At 37.6% G+C, this 21,667-nt stretch overlaps 2 protein-coding genes across 2 annotated transcripts; one reads left to right on the forward strand and one right to left on the reverse strand.

Moving 5' to 3' along the window:
* Positions 1–14,132: 14,132 nt before the first annotated feature.
* LOC110092978 (uncharacterized mitochondrial protein AtMg00810-like) lies at positions 14,133–16,074 on the forward strand. Its single transcript, XM_020817701.2, has 2 exons — positions 14,133–14,671; positions 15,843–16,074. Exons 1-2 carry the CDS (start codon positions 14,133–14,135, stop codon positions 16,072–16,074), a joined length of 771 nt encoding a protein of 256 aa, XP_020673360.2.
* Positions 16,075–18,491: 2,417 nt separating this feature from the next.
* LOC110092980 (uncharacterized mitochondrial protein AtMg00810-like) lies at positions 18,492–19,397 on the reverse strand. Its single transcript, XM_020817702.1, has 2 exons — positions 19,242–19,397; positions 18,492–18,920 (listed from the first exon to the last, which is right to left on the reverse strand). The coding sequence occupies exons 1-2, from the start codon at positions 19,395–19,397 to the stop codon at positions 18,492–18,494; spliced, it is 585 nt and encodes a 194-aa protein (XP_020673361.1).
* Between the last annotated feature and the right edge of the window lie 2,270 nt (positions 19,398–21,667).

Consider the following 21,667-nt stretch of genomic DNA (forward strand, 5'->3'; position numbering starts at 1 on the left):
CAAAACTGCTAATACTATATAATACTAGATAGTATATAAATTCATATGTCAATTAGTAATATATTAACCAAACTACTATAAAGTCAAAAAGATTTGAATAAAACTCCTTATTCTTATTTAGGGTCGGTTGGAATAGCTTTCCTTACTCGCTTCTTAAAGTAATTTTTAGTATAAAAATTTTAATTTTGTATAGTAGCAATACTTTAAGAAACAGTGGGAAACTGTCCCAAACAAAGCTTAGCTTGATTAAACAACATGCTGCTTATAACATAATTAGCGAATATAAACTAATTATAAAACCACAATATGATTAACGGCTTGTTCTTGGGACGGCTCGCAGTTGGTAAGCAGCGCTCTGTGAAGTTGTTGTCCACGAAAATTATTTTATTAAAGTTTGCTGGTAGCACAAATATCAATAAATTTTGTTTTGGGTAGTATAACCGGATCTACTTGTGCTGACTGCTGTATGATAAAGAATTACCCTTCATACCCTTCTATATTTAGCATGAAATTTTTTTTAAATAAACATAAATGTTTATTAATTTATGATAACAAACGTGAGAGTAGAGTTCTAAATTCAAATTCAAATATTTAAATTAATTTTTTAAGTTTTATATAAAGAAAATCTATAATTTTTGACTTTAATTTTTCTACCATATATCAAAATAATTTGCTTCAGACTTTTGCGTCTCAATTATTATTTTATAATAAACCATTCATTTCATATGTTTATTTAAAAATTATTATCAGGAAAATACGTTGAATAGAATGTTGTGTGCATAATTTTCTTATGAGTCGGCGGCGCGCGGAGAAGTGGACGCTCATCGGCGGACGAAGGGTCGTGGAAAAGTGAAGGAATTCGAGCAAACGCGGAAAGAGGAAGTGGTTCTCGAGAATGGGTGGAGCTTTGCTAAGTGTCACTGGGTTTCCCCACTGATTGTGCGGACGGCGGCAAAGGGTTCGCCGTCACTGGATGCGTCATCATATAGCAGGATGACTGGTTCGTCTGATTCTGCTGCTGATGCTGATGGCGCTGCTTTGCTGTGCTTTGCGCTTGATGACTTGCAGAGGGATGAGAGACGAAGCTAGCATTTGTTGCGAAGAGTAGATGATGAAGAGGTGAAAGTTTGACGGAAGCACGGGGTACGATGGTTTCTGTTCTCTCATTACGAGGGTTCATTTGTTTCCACAGAGAAAGAACATCGTAGGTGCGTTACGCACCCACGCACATCACGTTATAAGGGCGGCGGAGAAGTGAGGAAGACACGGATTTGATGCATTCTAGTAAAGTTGACATTAATGAGATAGAGAGGCGGAAGAATTGGTTAGAGCAGATAGGATCAGCTATGTGCCGCGGAACATTAGAAGATCGCGCAATAGTTCTTCGCGGCATTTACTCATTTTGTCGCAAAAATTAGAAGGACCGGGGGCCATGGGAAGAAAGGTCGGGAGAAAGCAGCTAATGTGCCGCGAACTTTTTCAGACGTCTGCTTCGTGCCGCAATCCCGCGCAACGATAATTTAATACTTTATATAAAAGCAAAAGCCAACGGTGCCGACCGTCCAAACGATAGTCCGCTTAGACCGTGAGTCCACCCAATACTCTAATGTTAAAATAATGAGCTTTTTAACAAAACGATCATTTTGGTAAACGAATGGCTATATAAAAATTAGCTACTAATTAAAAATATTACGGTAATTATCACCTTCAGCTAATCACTGCTCCGTTTGAGGTAAAGCATAATATAGAAGCAATTTTCTTTGCGATAACAAATTTTATGAGAAAAATCAATATGATGAGTATAATTGAAGAATATGGAGTTCACAATGATCAACTTTAGAACAAATAATTAACCCAGTTACTAAGGCAAAATAAGTTAAATATATCTTTTACATGAACAAAATCTGAGTTTAATTAGACCTGTTTAAAAAATATGTACTTCGGATATTGAATTCTAACCCATTTAATTGCTGAGTCGGATTTCTTTAAAATACGGGAGGAGTTAATGGCATTGATTAGGCTCTTAATAAGGATTTAAATGGGTTTTAATGGGTCGATTTGACCCATTATGACTTGGATTGACCAAGTCATGTGCTAACTTGGTCAACTCGGTCAAATAGGTCTAATGGGTATTGGGTTTGAGCCATGAAAGAGTTTGAATTTGATTTGGACCCAAAAGGGGCTTAATGGGTCAATTTTGACCCATTAAGACTTGGGTTGACCAAGTCAAAGGTTGACTTGGTCAACTCAACCTGTCATGCCCATGTCTGGACAAAATCGAGGTCAACAAAAGTTTCTTGTTGTGAAAGAAAGAGTTCAGAGTTTTCAGATTTATATTGAACATATTAGTACAAACCTTATGATTGCAGACCCACTTACAAAAGGATTACCACCTAAAGTATTTCATGAGCATGTGGCTCGTATGGGTGTAATCTATTTTGATGATATGTTAGCTTAGTGGGAGTTTATTGTATAGTTCAATTATTATGAACTTAATTTCTGATCAGACTAAAGTATTGTTATTTTGGTGATTGAAAACTCTGAAATACAGTTATTTGATTTCAATTGCAGTTTAGCATAAAGTATAGAATTTTGGTTATAACTCTTTTGAGTTATAAAATTGGACCAGTTGAGAATAGTCATGATTTGAGATCACATTACATGAAATTTTCATGCTACACATCTATACTTGATCTATGTCGTTAATTATGTCAACATAGTGACCATTGATGGGTCTTGTTACGAAATATGTAACAAATGTCGCTTTGATTCTATATTGATATGATTGATGGACCAGATTGTCTAGAGATGTTATTTTAGAAAGATAGCAAAATTGAGCTCTTACAGTTATTTCAGAATGTATAATTATATGTATATATATATATGTGGCTCAAGTGGGAGATTGTTGGGAAATTTCTATATGTGGGCCAATATATTTTATACATATAAATAAAGAATTATACATTAGACGCTATCTAAAATTAAGCCAATTAAATTTGTGATCTATTTGAGTATTAAATTATTATTTGGCTTATGTGGCATCTCAATTAAATTTTGTATGGATGGAATTAATTTGTGTAGAGGCCGGGTATTTATTTTATTTTAATGATGGGCTGAAATAAAAGAAATACACTTAAAGTATAAAAGGTCGTAGTCCCCAGTTTAAGCGGAGGAGTTCTGATTTCTCTCATTTCCCATCTTGTGTGAAAAGAAGGGGTGCTCTCTTGGAGAATGCCGCTCTAAACGTGGAAGACCGAAAACCTTAATTTTGCATTTCAATGGATTCAGGTACGCTTCCGAAAATTCTTCTCGATGATTTGGCATGTGTTTCGGAGACGATCGAATTATTTTTTCGTCTCCATGAAATCCTAACATGGGTAAGACCATTTGGTTTCCCCCATTTTAGGTTTGTTACATTAAGCATTTAGATTCGACGTGTCAACCAAAAAATCCATCTAATCAAAGCACATTTCTCCATGTGATCTTTTAAATAGTAGTTTTTAAACATAAAATGAAATTCATATGAGCTTCATTTTCATAAATTTTTAGTCAAACTAAACATTTCAATGAGATAAGCTCAAAGACACCAAAGTTGTTTTGATACGATTCTCTATATGAGCCTAAATTAAGTATTTAAGCATAATGAAAGTTTTATAACACTAATTAAAGGACCAAAACATCTATGAATTCTTGTATTTTACAGTCAAAATGAGCTGCTTGTTAAAAGAATCCAATGAGCTTGGGATCACTTTATTATATGTATATTAAGATACTGAAATACCAAGGAAAATGATATATAATATAGGGAAATGGCATAGGTTGTTCAATAGAGTATTTTGAAATTTATAAAATTTTACTTAAAAATTTACAAATAGACCCTCATTTTTTACATAAAAAAGGGGTGTTTGAACCTTGATTAGAAATTAAAGAGATATTGAAACTAGAAAAACTCTAGAGCTTCAATCAATAGTCCATGGCCATGCCATTGATTATCACTCTCAATCATCATTGCATATCCATCATTGCTCAACTATCCATGCTTTACCACAATCATCCACACACTATCGCCCAACTATAATCTCCATAATCATTTTACTATCATCTCTCACTAGCTTTATCGCTAATGTTGATGCACACTATCGCCAATAAAATCGATACACAATGTTAAAGACAAAATACTCACACTTAGTAACTTTATCACATGTTGTGTCACCAATAGCATTGATGCAAATCTTCATATATATGGTTGATGTACACCATTGATATAAAATGCTAACGCCTATTAAATTTGTCACTTTTATATGCCAATAAAGTTAATGCCCATTATCATTTTGCAAAGGTAGTGCACATCATTATCACAAACACCAATATTTGTCAACTTTGCTGCCCACAATTACCAACAACTATTGACCTCGTTTTTTGATGAGGTCGAAATCCTCCTCCTCTTAGCATTTTCCATGAATCTAGGCCTTCTTGTAACAGCCCAAAATTGAAAATAATTTTAAAATATGAATTTTTAAATTTATGTTTGAACTAGAGTGTTTCGTAATTGTTCTTGTGAACACTACGGTGTTAGGTTTGAGAGCACAATAGCGCCAAAAATCGTCGCTGCAACATTTGAGTCTCTGTTTCTACAATGATTATAAATTCTAGAAGCAACACTACAGCACTGGGTTTGAGCATTGTGGTGCTAGGTCACTAACAGTACTTATATATATTTTTTATTCTAAATATCTATGCAATTACCCTCACCCCTCCCTCATTCGCGTGACTTGCATGGGAAGAGACCGAAGGAGGAGGAGAAGGAAGATGGAGAAGAGGAGAGAGAAGAGGAGAGAGAAAAGTTTTCGGCTAATTTTTTTTCCATCATTAAAATTATTTTATTCTTTGTAAGTAACTATCATCTTAATCATGCTTTCAATTATTTTAATTCTATGAATTTTATCTCTCTTAAATCTGTCAAAAATTTATTATCTCTTAATTTCATAAACTTTCACCATGTACTTTTGGTATGTTATAAGTTTGACATTTCTGAATAATTTTACATGATTTTATTATATTTTTACTGATTAAAAATGTGTATATGAATATTTTTATGGAATGAGAACTTAAAATATATTTTAAAAATGTTTTGAAATTTGAAAGTGATGTACTGTGATTTGATATGATAATATTGAAATATTATACTTCTGAAATAATCGATATGACTGATTTGTACTAGAATGTGATACTGATGTGACTGAAAGGATATTCTGATTGATATTAAATATATAAAATGATAACCCCCACATGATAACATCAAGATTCACTGATTCATTGATGAGAGTTATAATGAGTTGAATATTGATTAAAACTTATAAGGAATTGGGACGACTAATCCATGTTATTCAATAGGAGTTATAAGGAGTACACTGATTAAGAGTCATAAAGGGCAACTGATTGTAAGACATAAGGGTAGGAGAAAGATACAAGATACCTTCATTTGAATATCTGATGGAATATTAATTACTGAATACTAATTACTTATTATCAATTTTGATTATTAATATTGTATGGGCATTGATCTTATAGACACTAATTTATGTTACTGCTTAATGTATAATTGTATAATTATTAAACTTACGCGAATGAATGAATTATAAAGACAAACGATTAATTAATTGATAGAATGAGATGTGATTTGTAATATAATTAGTCAATTAACACAGGTGACTGATACAAATAGGATATATTAAAGTATTGACTTTCTTATAAGATTTACAATATATTGCTTCCATGCTCATTATGTAATTTTTACATGTTTACAGAAAAGGGTAAGGACCTTGTGGCATGAGACACTGGACAATATGTATTGTTTTCTTTCAGCACTGCTAGTTTAGTTTTCTTTAAATTCCTCTCGCTTATATATATTTTGTGTAGCCTATGAAGACTATTGTATATATTATTTTGAACCCGGAGACAAAATTTAAATATAGATCAATATAGTAATATGAATTATATTTTTTCAGTACTGTCTATATCTCTTAAATGTAATTAATCAGCTGTGGATGTCAAATTAATTTGATTGTAAGAGGGAGGCTTTTTTTTTTTTGTTATAGGTGTCTGGCGGAATGTCCGTCGGAATTGGATATACGATGAAAATGTATCGTATTTCCAGCAGAAAAATTTCACTGGAAGTTTTGGTCGATAACCCGTTAGAAATGTCCGTCGGACACACCAATCCGTGTTAGGAGGACATTTCCGATGGGTTATCTGCCGGTAAAAATGCCTCATGAATGACGAATATTGTCGCACAATTCCGTCGATAAATTCGCTAGAAATATTTCAATTAGAAATTTCCGCCTGAACAAAGTTTTCGATGCATGTTTTACCATCAACTACATTTCTGCCAAAAATCCATCGGGAATGCACATTTTTCAACGGAATTTTTCAATTTCCGACCGATATGGGCCGCTGGTAATAAGAGATTTTTTTGTAGTGATAGCACTCTCAACAGAGAGCATGACGCCACAGTGTTCCCCTTATTTTTTAAAAAGATAGAGAGCTCAATACCGTCAAGGAAAAATTCCATATTTCATATTCATGCACATATATCGACCCTTCGGACCAGCTTCAGATATTCACATGCATACAAAAAATTCTCACATACACATGCAAGAGGTAAAGCTGCAGAAATTTTACTACATCACTCTTATCTGAACGAGTGCAACTGCAAATTGCTTCAGTGGGAACTACACTACAAGTGATCTCTATTCCCTTCAAGATATAACACTTCGTTCACCATATCAACTCCAATATTTTTCTACTGCATTGACACAACATAGAAATTATTGACCAATAGTCACTTAAAATTTTTTTAGAACATTAATTACTTTTTTTAAAAAAAATTAAATCATTTACATATCAATGGCAGCATCTATAAAGAAATTTAACTCATTTTGATAAGAAGGTGAAGCAGAGAAAATTCTTGAAATCTGCATTCAGTAAGATGATATATGTTATAAAGTTAATGTTCATGAATTTTCTAAGCTATCAAAAATAGTTTTTTTTTTTTACATTAAAATATTCATGAGGGCCGTCAAGGATGTTATCTACATTCATATTATCATTTATATTTTTTTAAAGATTAATTTTATCTCAAAAATCCATCCAAATGAAGCCAATTAACCTCCTTATCAAAAAGAAAATTAGAGGGCCTCCACAAATATTCAGAATCTCTCTCACTTTTGATCCAATCCGTTCAAATATAGACAATCAAATTCATATTAGAAGAAGACCAAAGCTCTGTCACAAGGATTGAAATCTTGGGCACCTCGACTTTAAATCTGCCAAAATGTAATAATTAATCTCATTTAAAAGGAAGGTTAGAGATCCATTATAGGGTATGACGGCCAATGAACTGACCGTTCGACGAGCTACTCGTGGCTCGGCTCGATAAGAGCTCGTTTATGTTCGTTTGATAAGGTAAACAAATGAGCTTGATCACTTTTGATAAATAATTGATTGTTAAATAAACGAGCTTGAACAATTTGGCGTTTGGTTCGTTTATGTTTATGAACAATATCGTTTAGCGCTTATGAACAAGCTCGTTGAGAAGCTCGATTAGAATTATATTAGGGTTAAATTTAATAATTTAATAATTTATATTTACTAATCACATCTAAAATCATTAATGATTTATTTTGACTTACCGCATCAGCCTTAATTCGTGAATAACCCGTTGTCTAAACAAATATAAGATGAATCATAGATCGTTTGTTCGTGAACAAGCTCATTTGTTAGATAGAAAATACTAATTAGATATGTGTACATGAATGGGCTTATTTGATAGCGCAAGAATACTCATTAGATATGTTCGTAAACGAACTTAATTGAAAGTTTAAAAAACTTTGCTAGTTATGTTTACGAACATGCTCGATGTAATTATTTGTTAGAATGCTCGATAAGGCTTGTTTTTTAAATTAATATACATCTAGAAGTAGAGCTTATTTATAGCTTGATAAGACTTTTTTGTTTAAATCTCGATAAGCACGAAATGAATCGAATATGAACCAAACATAAAACCCCATTAATTTTAACAAACCAAACTTGAACACAAACAAAAAAGCTCGAATTAAACTTGAACTGAACATGAAAAAGCTGATAATAAACGAACTCAAACATGAACATGCGCATATTCGGCTCGGCTTGGTTAATTTCTAGACTTAGTATGGGTTTGCAAGTCTTGATATGAAATTTTCCTTCCTCCATAGGGAGTATTTATAAGTTGAAGTATGAAGAGGAGATACAATTTTCACTCATAAAATTTTGAATTTTTTTTATTTCTATGCACAATATCAAAAATTTTAAAAATTTAAACATTTTGTTAAAAAAAGAAACTCTTGTATTTCTTTGTATGTGCACATAACTATTGGTGGAGCTAGTGGAGGCTCGTTGGTCAAGCCTGTCATTGTGTGAGCTGACTTTTGGGCCCAGACAAGTCTTTTATTGGCATTTTTTGAGTTCCTAGAACTATTTTTTTATGCTATCAAGTAAATTTAGTAGAAATCATTATTAGTTTATATTACATATTTAATATAAATTTAATTCAAATATAAGTTTACGAATTTAATAAATATTATTATTAATTTATGTTATATGTTTAAATATATTTTACATCTATATCTTATATACCAAATTCATTTTAAAAAATTATCATTAATAAATAGATAAAATTATTTTTATAATGTATAAATAAATAAATATTATTCATTTTATAAATAATTAATTAAAACATTAGTTTAAAATAGATTTAATTGACATTATATATGTTATGAGCTCATGATATATATATATAGAGAGAGAGAGAGAGAGAGAGAGAGAGAGAATCAAGGGACAATTCTGGGACTGACACACATAATACATATTCATGGCTTGAACTCAATATCTCTTATTTAGTAGCCAAAAGCACCTAACAACAGACCAAAAAAAGCTGCGTAAAAATGGGTTGGATTTAGATCAAGTTTTAAATTGAGTCTACTTGAATATAGCCAAATTAAATTCGATCAGTTTAACAAACTAATCAAAAAGATGAACCCAAATTCAATCAGTCTTCTACTCAGATAATTAAAACACAATCCAATAGCCCATTTTGATTAATAAAAATATAATTTCTCAAATATAGAATTTAAATTAATTGACCAAAAATAAAAAGAGCACAACAACAACAACAAAATTAAGAAAAAATAATTAAATGAGTCACTATCATGTCAAAATTGAGCCAATATTAGATTAACCGGTGAACTTAAATCCGACTCAGCAATTAAATGGGTTAGAATTCTATATCCTAACTTGACATATTTGTTAAACAGGTCAATCTAAACTCAGATTTTGCCATGTAAATATATATTTAACTTATTTGCCTTAGTAACAGGGTAATAATTTTGTTCTAAATTTGTTTATTGTGAACTCCATATTCCTTCAATTATACTCATCATATTAGATTTATCTCATAAAAATTTGTTATCGCAAGAAAATTGTTTCTAATTATGTTATACCCAAAGGAGCAGTGATAGCTAAAGGTGATAATAGACCGCTAATGTTTTAAATTAGTAGCATTTTTTATAAGCCATCGTTACAAAATGATCCGTTTGTTAAAAAAGCTCATTATTCATATTTAATCATATTTGGTTTGATATTTAGTTTATATTCGACTAATTTTTATAAGTGCGTTTGTCTAACAAGCTAAATAAGAATTAGAGTTTTATTCAAATGTTTTTGACTTTATTGTAGTTTGATTATATATTTACATTGAATATGAATTATATATATATATAATGATTCTTTAGGTAATTGCCCCTCCTAAAAGTTTTAAAATACTATGATCTTTAGGCAGTTGCCCCAACATGATTAAACACATTATATAGAGATGCTATTGTTAGGAAACAATGAACCAAATATAAAGAGAAATAGTCAAGAAAATCCAAAAATATCCTCACAACCAGGTCGAATCCCGCATGGGGGCGCTGCCCTCTTGGACCCCCGACATATCTCTGAAACGTACAACGATCAAGGATATGAACAAATAGGGGATGAGGGGCAGCGCCCTCAGAATAAATTTTGGTTGTAAATATATTTACGAAAAAAAAATCTCTACACATTTACTTATAAGTTTGCTCCCCTGAAAATTAAGACTGATTCTGCCCCGTATGCAATTATCTGAAGCTAGCTATCTAACATGCGTCGCACGTGTGCTTGAAGTCAGGATTCAAAACAGCATCTTTCATGAAAAATAAGATTTTTCATTAGTTGTATGGAAACCTTGATTATCACAAAACACATTGAATTTGTCTTGAGAGAACCCAAGCTCTCTAACAAATCCCTATAACCAAATGCCTTCTTTGATTGCTTCAGTGGCAGCAATGAATTCTACTTTTTGTGGTAGACAATGCAACTACATGTTGCAAAGAGCACCTCCAACTTACCAGATTACCAAATACAAAAAACATGTACCCTAAAATTGAATGCCTCGTGTCTAAACTGACATGGCTCCTGCATCCTGCACTCAACCCAAATCATTAGCACAAAGTGGAGTAGAGCCCGCCGGCGTACAGCAGACCCGTTATCCACCTTCGCCTGCCACCTGATCGCTTTATAACTGTAAAGGGGAAATGATGTAATTGCACCAAGCAACATCTTTACTTATTTATACCAATGTAATCAGTTTTAGTTAATATAATGAAATTGTCCATTTCACTGTTCATCTTCTTCCTCTCTTAGTTCGTAATGGCGTTTGCCTGTCTACATGATTTCATCATGGTATCAGAGCCGATCGCCTAATGGCTCCTCCGCTCCATGGCTGACTCAACAGCCTCCGCTCCCAGCACACCTTCTGGTGCAGCCGTCACAGCTGATCTTCCTGCAACCTCCACCGACGTCGTGATCCCTGCAACTCTCAAGTTTCTCTTAGCAAATATCAAGAACGTAATTAACGTTCAGCTCTCACCAGAAAACTATCCTACATGGAGATCAGCGATCTACAAATTGTTCGCTGCAAATCATTTTTCCGGTTACCTTGACGGCACCATCCTATCTCCACCTAAACACCTTCTCACAGCCACTGGTCAGCTCACTCTCAACCCTCAACACTCTACTTGGACCTTAATAGATCAAAATCTCTCTGTTGCTCTCTTCTCCACGATCTCTCCACCTATTCTTCCTTACATTCTCACCTTGGAGACCTCTGCCTCAATTTGGAAGACATTAGAGCAACGTTTTTTTCTCTACTAATCGCTCTAGAGTTATACAACTCAAGAATGAGATACAATCCCTCTCCATGCTAAACAAGACCATGACGGACTATCTGGCGTCCGTCAAAACCACGGTAGATAACATTCGAGCTGCTGGAGGAACCGTGGACAATGAAGACATTCTTCATCACATCCTTAATGGCCTTCCGCCTTCTTATCAGTCCTTTAAAACAACCATTCGGAGCTCTCTGCATCCCATTTCATTGGATGAATTATATTCTCTTCTTCGAAGTGAAGAGGTTCATCAAACAACAGATGCTCTTCGTGAACTTTCATTTTCAAATACATCTCCTTCGGAAGGCCAAGTTGCTCTGTTCTCCAATCGAGGGAGATCCCGCGGATGCTCCTCCTCCAACCGTGGTCGTGGTCGCTTATTCTCCACCAATGTACCTCGAGTTTCATCCCGTACTCCGTGCTTTGATGGTGAATGCCAAATCTGTGGCAAACGTGGCCACTCGGCCACCAACTGCCGGCACCGCGGAAACTTCAACTACACTCCGTCTTCCAACTCAAGTGTTGCTTTGGTTGTTGAATCTGATTCTTCTCCATGGTACTTAGACAGCGGAGCATCAGCCCATCTGACTCCGGATCCTCTTCCCCTTCAGCAACCCACTCCCTACAACGACCGAGATCAAGTCTTTGTTGGCAATGGTAATCCACTTCCTATCCAGAATGTTGGCAATGGTCTCCTTCCCACACCCACCCGTAAGCTCACTCTTACTCCTCTCTTTCATGTACCACATTTATCACATCGTTTAATCTCAATCTCCAAACTCACAAATGACAACAATTGCTCAATCATTTTTGACAAATCTGGTTTTCGTGTCAAGGATACGAGGACCAATTAGTCTCTACTCCACGGACGATGCCTTAATGGCTTATATCCCATTCCTTACCAACCATCAATCGTCGCTGCTTCAACTACCATTGCTCCGTCTCCTACATCTCTCTCTTGGCATCGCCGGCTCGGACACCCAAATGTCAAGATAATGACTGCATTAGCTAAAGCTTTTCCCTCACTTCACATTACATCTTTACGCTCTTTATGTAATTCCTGTGAACTAGCAAAGAGTCACAGGCTTCCCTTTTCTCCCTCTTACCATGTATCTAAATTTCCCTTAGAGTTAATACATATGGATGTTTGGGGTCCATCCCCTGTTCTCTCTTACGATGGCTTTCACTATTTTCTTATTTTCATTGATGATCATACCAAATATACATGGCTTTTCTTACTTAAACAAAAATCCGACGTTGCTCTCTGTTTAATACGCTTCCTAACATCAATTGAAAAACAACTAAATTATACCGTTCGCACATTGCGTAGCGATGGCGGCGGAGAATTTAAAAATAAAACAATACAGGAATTCACTGCACATCGTGGCATTACACACCAAGTAACTTGTCCTTACACTCCACAGCAAAACGGAGTCTCTGAAAGAAAGAATCGCCATCTCATGGAAACCGCGCGAGCTCTTCTAATTGATGCTAACTTACCTTCCACATTCTGGTCTGATGCCGTACTCACCGCCGCCTTTCTAATTAACAGATTACCGTCCTCCAATACCTTTTCCAAATCTCCATATCACCTTCTATATAAAACTCCACCCGATTATTCCTTTCTTCATCCTTTTGGCTGCAGGTGCTTTCCCTGGACCAAACCACTCTCCCCTCACAAACTAGCTCCCAGGTCTATCTCCTGTATTTTTCTCGGTTACACCCTCAATCAAAAAGGATTCAAATGTTTTGATCCTATCACTCAAACAACGATCTCCTCTCGTCACGTCAAATTTGATGACTCCATTTTTCCATCTATATCTTATGTACCCGCATCTCCACCTCCTCCCTCCACTGCTCTACCCTTCTTCCCTCCAATTCAAAATTCAAATCTTTCACCATTACCCTTGCCTACCTCCTCCACTTCCTTCCTTACTCCTTCCGTCTCTACCTCTCCAACCACTATCTCAACTCCTCCAACCACTTCCTCATCATCTACTACCACGCCTATTCCTCAACCACGGACACCTTAAACCTCGTATCATTTTTTATCTCTCTCATACCTTACACTCCTCTCCGTCCTATTTTACCACTGCCAACAAGGACCCCCATTGGCGCAAGGCCATGTCTACTGAATTTCATGCTCTTCAGACACAAGGCACATGGTCCCTCGTGCCACCTCCACCGAATCATCAAGTTATCAGCTGTAAATGGATCTACAAGTTAAAATTTCTGGCAGATGGATCCGTTGCTCGGTACAAGGCGCGCCTAGTCGCGCAGGGCTTCAAACAACAGTATGGTGTCGACTACCTTGAGACCTTCAGTCCAGTTGTTAAATTTGCCACTATCAGAATGTTTCTTATAGTCGCTCTTCACCACGACTTGCCAATTCATCAGCTGGATGTGATGAATACCTTTCTCCATGGAAAGCTCGATCAACCGGTCCAAATGTCTCAACCACAAGGTTTCGAAGATAAAACCTTCCCAGATCATGTCTGTTTGCTGCATAAAGTCATCTACGGCCTTAAACAGGCCCCTCGGCTCTGGTTTGCTACCTTGAGTACATATCTCAAAAACCAGAACTTTCTCATCAGCTCGGCCGATCCTTCCTTTTTCCATTACCACAAGGATCACCTTCACATATATATTCTGGTATATGTTGATGACCTTCTCATCACTGGCAGTGATTCATCTTCGATTACTACCTTGATTTTAAATCTTCAACAAAATTTTCAAACCAGAAATCTTGGTCATCTCTCCAAGTTTCTTGGCATTGATTTCTAGTGTTCTGCGGCCGGTTATCATCTTCATCAGCCATCATACATTCAGGATCTTTTACATACGGCCTCGATGACCAACTGCAAACCTCTGCTTACACCTCTCCCCTCCAAGTATCTTGTTGATCCGAATCTTCAGTTACCCTTTGCTCAACCGGATCTATTTCGTAAGCTCGCTGGTTCTCAGCAGTACCTCACATCGACACGGCCGGATATAGCGTTTGTTGTCAACAAGTTGTGCCAACATATGCACAATCCCCTCCTGCTTCATTTCCAACTGCTTAAATGCGTCTTGCGTTATTTAAACGGCACCTTACACCATGGCCTCTTTCTTCCCCAAACGGACCTACTTCTCATTGCCTACTCCGACTCTGATTGGGCGGGTGATCAACTAGATCGCAAATCGACTACTGGCTATTGCATATTCTTAGGAACTGCTCTTCTTTCGTGGTCTGTTAAAAAGCAAACAACAGTTGCCCGATCATCAACCGAAGCAGAATACCGTTCCATGGCGGCTGCCGCCGCCGACCTCATCTGGACCAGACGGCTCTACGAAGATTTTCAGATCAACCTCTCTTCAACTGAGCTCTTTTGTGACAATGTCTCTGCAATGTCCATAGCCTGCAATCCTATGATGCACCGACACTTCTCCTCAAAGAGGCGTGTAGTGTCCGACACGACACTCGTCCGACACGTGTCGGACACGCCGAAAATGTGTCCGATTAAAAAATATTAAATGCTAATTGGACACGCATGTCCAACACCCTTATCTTAAATATTTTATGAATTTTTTTAAATATAATTTCTTTTATTTTGCGGGATTTAAACTAAATTTCTTATTTCCTATCCACAAAATCAAATCAATGTCCGCACTTAATTCTCAATCATCGAATATTCTCCTTTTCATTTCTTTTTGGCATTGAAGATATTTTCATCTCCTCTCTCGGTGACTGATAAATGACATCGACGCCCGACTCTCAACGCCTGAAATATTAATTGTTGTTTTTGAAACTTACCAAAAAAAAGCTAATATACATGCTCGGTACCGCTAGGTACAAGTTTGGTACTGCTAGGTACATGCTTGGTACCGCTCAGTACATGCTCAGTACCGCTTGGTATTTTTCCATACAAATAACTTACAAACTTTAAAAACAAGCATAACTTCGAGTATCATCCTCTTATTGTTGTGAGAGAAATTAGAGCACATACTCATTTATTCAATCAATGAAGAGGAATAAAATAACTCCACAACTAGCTGAAGATTTAGTTTATGTGCATAAAAATCTTCATTTTCTATCAAGGAAAACCCCACTTTATATGACATGTGATAACAAGATGTGGGATGTTGATGGAGATGGGTTCGAGTGCCTTAATGATATGAGATTATTGGAGGTTGCAAATCTTTCTCTAGATGAACCTGAGTTGAAAGCAATGATATTCAATGATGATGACATTGAAGGCCAAAGATCAACATCTGAATCTAATTTTATCATTCCCTCTATTGAGTAGTTGGATCTTCATGTTGTACTAAATGATTTTTTGCTTATATTTTTGTGGTTGTACTAGACAATTTGTACTAAATATCTTTATATTATAAGTTAAACAAGTTATCATGAAATTGATTTATTATTGCTTGTCATTTTTAATATAATGTCATCTTAATTTCTATATATTATATTAAAAAATTATTATGCCGTGTCCACGCTGCACCCGTGTCCTATATTTTTAAAAAATGTCGTATCCCGTGTCCGTGTCGTGTCGTGTCCGTGTCGGTGCATCATAGCTGCAATCCCATTTTTCACGCTCGAACCAAGCATATTGAGGTGGATCATCATTTTATACGGGACTGCATTCAATCAAACCAAATAACGGTTCGCCATATTTCCACCACCGATCAGCCGGCGGACATCTTTACAAGTATATTACCGGGGGCCACCGGTGGTTCTACGGCGGACATCCGGCGGTGTAGACAGCCGAAAATACCGACGGTTAGACCGCCGGCTTTCGCCGGTTAGGTAACCGGCGGTCTACCGGCGAAGGCCGGCGGTTTTAAAAACATACGACAGTTAACTAAACCGCCGGAAAACCGACCGCCGGTAGGCCGTCGGTCAAATAGCCGGCGGCGTCACAGCCGGAAAACTGCCGGCATAAAATCTGGTTGAAATCGGCGGTCGGAGCCGCCGGCTACATAAACCGCCGGTGATAGTTTCCTACGCGATTTTTTCCAGCGGCACAAAAACCGCCGTAAAGCCGCCTGTAGTTAAAAAAACCACCGGTGAATATAGGCTAACCGCTGGATTTTGGCATTTTTTCTGTAGTGGTAGCCGATGCTGGGGAAAATTCTGTGGAACCTCTTCGTCGCCTGAGTCCGACGTGACTTGCTGCTACAATGGCCCAAAATCCACATCAAAGTCGGATAACTCCGACGCTTCAAGCCTCCCTCGGCGACCCCCCCCCTAGTGTGCGGTAGTGGTGCGCGGTGGGTCGGCGATACAGCGGGGGGCGGCAGTTGGATATTGCCGCCTCCTGCTTTGATATTTTGGAACTCTAAACGCACCTCAGTGGCGAATCGACGAAACTCAATCTTGAGTTCCTCCAATTGATGAATAATCTTGGATTGAATCACCCATGAAGCACCTTCGCCTTGAACACCGTCGAAAGCGGGTTGTCGGCTGCTCTCCGCCATTCCTCACTTCCAAGCTCTGATACCAATTTTGCTGTGGTAGCAACAGAACAGGGATAAACAGAGACACAGAGCAATAGAACAGTAAAACCTTCCGGTGATATATTTTGTATTTCTGAAAGACTAAGCTTCTACAGTTTCTCCTCCAGCCCCTATATGAACGGTATACTAGCTAAAATAACCCAATCAGATGGCTAATTGCCTACTGTACTATAGTACTATATGCGGTTATAAAAGAAGTGGAAAGAAAAGTAAAACAGAGCAAGTGATAGCAGGTTTTAACATAATATTCCTGCATAACAGGGAGTGTAAAGATGTTCCCACATCAAAGCCTTAGTTAAAAAAAATTGTACTAAAAAATTGTCATAGAAAGCAATAAAAAATTGTCCCAAACAAAGCCTAATTCATGATTCGTATCATAATTTTGTTTCTTGAACATATAATCATACTTGAGGTTATTGATATTTGAGAAATTAATATACTCATCACGCTAGTCGCTTCGAACCTTTGACAAGTTATATGGTCCAGTTGGATGTATTTTTTTTCACAATCAAGCACTCTTCTCTTCGAGAGCATATATTGGATAGCCATGAATTTTTTTGCTCAATATAAAAAAATAAAGAAAAATTTAAGAAATCATATTTGCTTTATGTTTATGTCTATGTAAATATAGAAGTAATGAAAAAAAAAAAGTAATGTAATTTTTTTTTTCCACTTCAATTATTTGGTTAGGTAAATATAAAATGTATTTTGTTATATTAATGTATGAATTTATACATATTTATAGAAACTATTCCTATCTTTAACAATACGTTAAGTATGCTTAAAAATTAATTAAATAAGGCAAAGCAGATTTTTTTTTTAAATTGATTTACAAAATAATTTGTATAAGAAAAGCCAAAGTATGTCATAGTATTATTGTTTAGAAAATAATATAAAACATAATTATAAAAGCCATGGTCATAATACATCACACACATTTATATTATACAATATCGCCAAGAGTTGCATCCATAAAAACTAAAAGAGCACTAAGAAAATAATATCATGATGAAAGCTTGAAAAAATGAAGGAAAAAGGCTTATAAAATAAAAAGGCAAGCAAGCCCAAAAGGACTGGACTCAAAAAACAACAAAAAATAACCATTGGAGAAGAAAGGCAAACAGCAAGTACCCAAAAAATTATCCTTCGGTTGTTAGAACTGAGAAAGGAGAAGAAAGGCGGAAACAGAGAGTGGGAGATGCGAGACTTTGAAAAGAAAAGTTAATTCAATATTAGATGTAGAATATGTTACAGTGAGTCTATATATAGACTTGGTTAATGGTAAATAGGTAAATACATATGACTAGATACAAAATAGCTAGCTCATTCACTAACATCCTCCCTCAAATTAAGCATTCGTGGTTGAATGGTTAATTTGGATCGTAGATTGTCAAAGCGAGTGATAGAGAATGGCTTAGTTAAAATGTCCGCGACTTGATTTTCGGACGAAATGTGCTGAAGTGAGATATCGCCGGAGTTGAGATGTTGCCGAATGAAGTGGTAGTCTATCTCAATATGCTTTGTTCTGGCGTGAAAGATCTGGTTCTTGGCAAGAGCGATTGCGGAGACATTGTCACAGTTTATAACTGAGGGTGAGTCTTGCGGGAGCAGAAGTTCGGCGGATAGGCGACGTAGCCAAAGTACATCGGAGCTTGCAGCAGAAAGTGCACGGTACTCGGCTTCAGTTGATGATTTTGCAACGGTGACCTATTTCTTGACTGTCCAGGAGATTAGATTAGGACCCAAGAATGTGCAGAACCCGGAGACAGATTTTCTATCTGTGTGATCCAACGCCCAGTCGGCATCGGTAAATGTCCGGAGGGTGAGGTCGCCAGGGATAAAAGGCAATCCAAAGGAGATGGTGCCTTTGATGTAGCGGAGGATTTGCTTGAGATCCTGATAGTCCTGGTCGGTGGGGCGGTGCATCTGTTGGCAGATGCGGTTGGTGGCAAAAGCAATGTCTGGTCGAGTGATCGTGAGGTATTGGAGGGCTCCGGCTAGGCGTCTGTAGAGTGAGGGGTCGGCGAATGGCTTTGCAGGGTTTGTTTTATGAGTATTGTTAAGAGCGAGAGGTGTGGGAGCTGCTTTGCAGTCCGTGAACCCGATGTCCTTGAGCAGTTTATTGGCGTAGTGTTCCTGCGTGAGAAAGAGTCCGTTAGTGGTGTGTAATACTTGGATGCCTAGATAAAGGGAGATATTGCCGAGCTGTTTGAGAGCGAAGTTGGATTGAAGATCATGTAGAAGAGACCAAATGGATGCTGGGTCATTTCCTGTCAACAAAATATCATCGACGTAAATTAGAAGAAATGTGTGAATGTTATTTTGATTAAATATGAGTAATGAAGGGTCGGAACGACTAAAACGAAAGCCTCATGTTTGGAGAAAAGAGGTTAGCTTCTGGAACCACTGTCGTGGTGCTTGCTTGAGTCCATACAGCGACTTGTTGAGCTTGCTGACGTGGTCGGGTAAATTTGGGTCGATGAAGCCCGGTGGTTGACGCATGTAGATGTCATCCGACAAGTCGCCATGTAGAAAAGCATTGAAGATATCCAATTGTTGTATTTTCCACTGCCGTTGAATGGCAAGGGTGAGAAGTAGCCGGATGGTGGCCATCTTGGCCACTGGACTAAACGTTTATGTGTAATTTTCGCCATAGATTTGATTATAGCCTAGAGCTACTAGGCGAGCTTTGTAGCAATCAACTTGGCCAGATGGTAGCATCTTTGTTTTGAAGGTCCATTTGCACCCAATTATGGGCTTGTTCGGAGGAGGAGACACAAGGGACCAGGTCCCTTCGGTTTGTAAAGCGTGGTATTCTTCGGCCATGGCACGACGCCAATGGTCATGTTTGAGTGCCTGAGCGTAAGAAGTCGAAGTCGGAAAGGTACTCGAGCTGCTCAGAAGAGACAAAATTTGTCGTGGCTTGTGGATGCCCGATTTGGATCTGGTAGTCATGTGATGAACGGCGTTGGTAGGCATATTGGAAGCATTGGTTATTGAGACAGGTTTATCAAGCTGTATGTCTGGCCGAGGAAGTGGAGACGGTAAGGGTGCTGGAGTAATTTGAACGTTGGCATGAGGAGTGATCGTGTGTTTGTTGATACTGGAGGTGGATGAGGCTGGGATGAGAAGAAGGGGGGGAGTGATAGGAGTTGGTTGTTGGTGCTGAGGGATAGTTGCAGTATTGAGTGAAGTGTAAGGAAAGATATTTTCTTTAAAAAGAACATGGCGGGAGATTTGTGTTTTCTTGGTGAGGAGGTTGTAGCATTTATAGCCTTTGTGGCTTGGTGAGTAGCCAATGAATAGACAGTCGGTGGAGCGAGGCTCAAACTTATTGGAGGTATAGGGTTGAAGCCAGGGATAGCAAAGACACCCGAACGTGCAAAGATGCGTGTAATTGGGTGTCTTGTTGTAGAGCTTTTGGTAGGGAGAGTTCAATTTTAAAGAGGTGGAGGGAAGCCGGTTTATTAAGTAATTAACAGTAGCGGTTTCTTCGGCCCAGAAATGATTTGGGAGAGCGGCAGCATGAAGAAGAGTACGTGTGAGTTCAAGTAGACGACGGTGCTTCCTCTCCGCGAGTCCATTCTGTTCGGGGGTGTGAGGACAGCTTCGTTGATGTATGATGCCGCTGTTTTGGAGAAACGTTTGAAAAGCGGAGCTAGTGAACTCGCCGCCTCCATCTAAACGAAAATTTTTTGGAGTGGTAGGGAATTGGTTGCGAACAAGGTTGCAAAATACTTGAAATTTCGAGAACGTTTCCTGTTTTGAATTCATAAAGTAGATCCACGTAAAATGAGTATAATCATCAATAAAAAGCACATAATATTGGAAACCATCTAAAGAAATTTGTTGCGCCGGTCCCCACACGTCCGAATGTATTAGTTCGAGCGGTGTGGAGGATTCGGTTAAGCTTTTATTGAATGGTAGTTTGTGGCATTTAGCCACAATACAAGATTTGCAGAATGAAGAAATAGTAAGGTTCTTGCAGTCTGGAATAAGACGGCAAGAGTAGGAAGAAGTTTGTTGTTTGGATGTCCGAGACGGGCATGCCAAAACTGAGACGTCCCGGTACTGGCTTGAAGAGCTGCATGCTGATCCTTCAGTGGTGGTGGAATGTGGTAGAGGCCTTTATTAAGGTGTCCACGAAGAAGAAGACGATTGTCCAGTGAGTCCTTAATTTCAAAGCAGTTAGTTTTAAAAGTAATGTAAATAGAGTTATCAACAATAAGTTTTGAAACGGAAAGGAGGATATGCGTGAGAGAAGGAACATGTAATATGTTACATAACCAGAACTTACAGGGTGCATCCAGTAACGGCAGCAAACCTTGACCGGAGTTCTGTATTGGTAAGGTAGAGCCGTAGGCGATAGATACGGAGTCTTGGCCGGAGTATGGATAAGACTGTTGAAGCTGATTAATATTTGGCGTGAGATGCGTTGTAGCCCCTGTATCAAGAACCCAGTCTTGATTCCCGTAGGAAGAAGGTTGATGTAACATCAGTTTTGCTCCAGGTTCGTCCGGACGAAGTTGGATCGTCCGGGATGATCAGTACAGGATGTTCAAGGAAAACAATTCTGGCTGCATGGATCGTCTGGACAAAATTTGGATCGTCTTGACGAAAATTCTCCCGAGGACCAGTCGCCGGGGACGATAATTAAATTTCGTCTGGACGAAATTTATCCAGAGCCACTTCGTCCCGGGACGAAGTGCGATCGTCCGGGACGATCAGTCTGGATATATATAGAAATGAGATATTTTGAAGAGAGAGAAAAAGCCAGGAGAGAGAAAAATAAAGGAAAAAGTGGAAAAGTTGATTTTCGGACGACGCGGAGCTGTTTTCGTCCGAAGTGGCTGTTGAGGAAATTGCTGTGCTCGAGGTAAGGC

Source organism: Dendrobium catenatum, unplaced genomic scaffold (assembly GCF_001605985.2).
Source record: "Dendrobium catenatum unplaced genomic scaffold, ASM160598v2 original_scaffold_161204, whole genome shotgun sequence".
In the NCBI taxonomy this organism is placed as follows: domain Eukaryota; kingdom Viridiplantae; phylum Streptophyta; class Magnoliopsida; order Asparagales; family Orchidaceae; genus Dendrobium; species Dendrobium catenatum.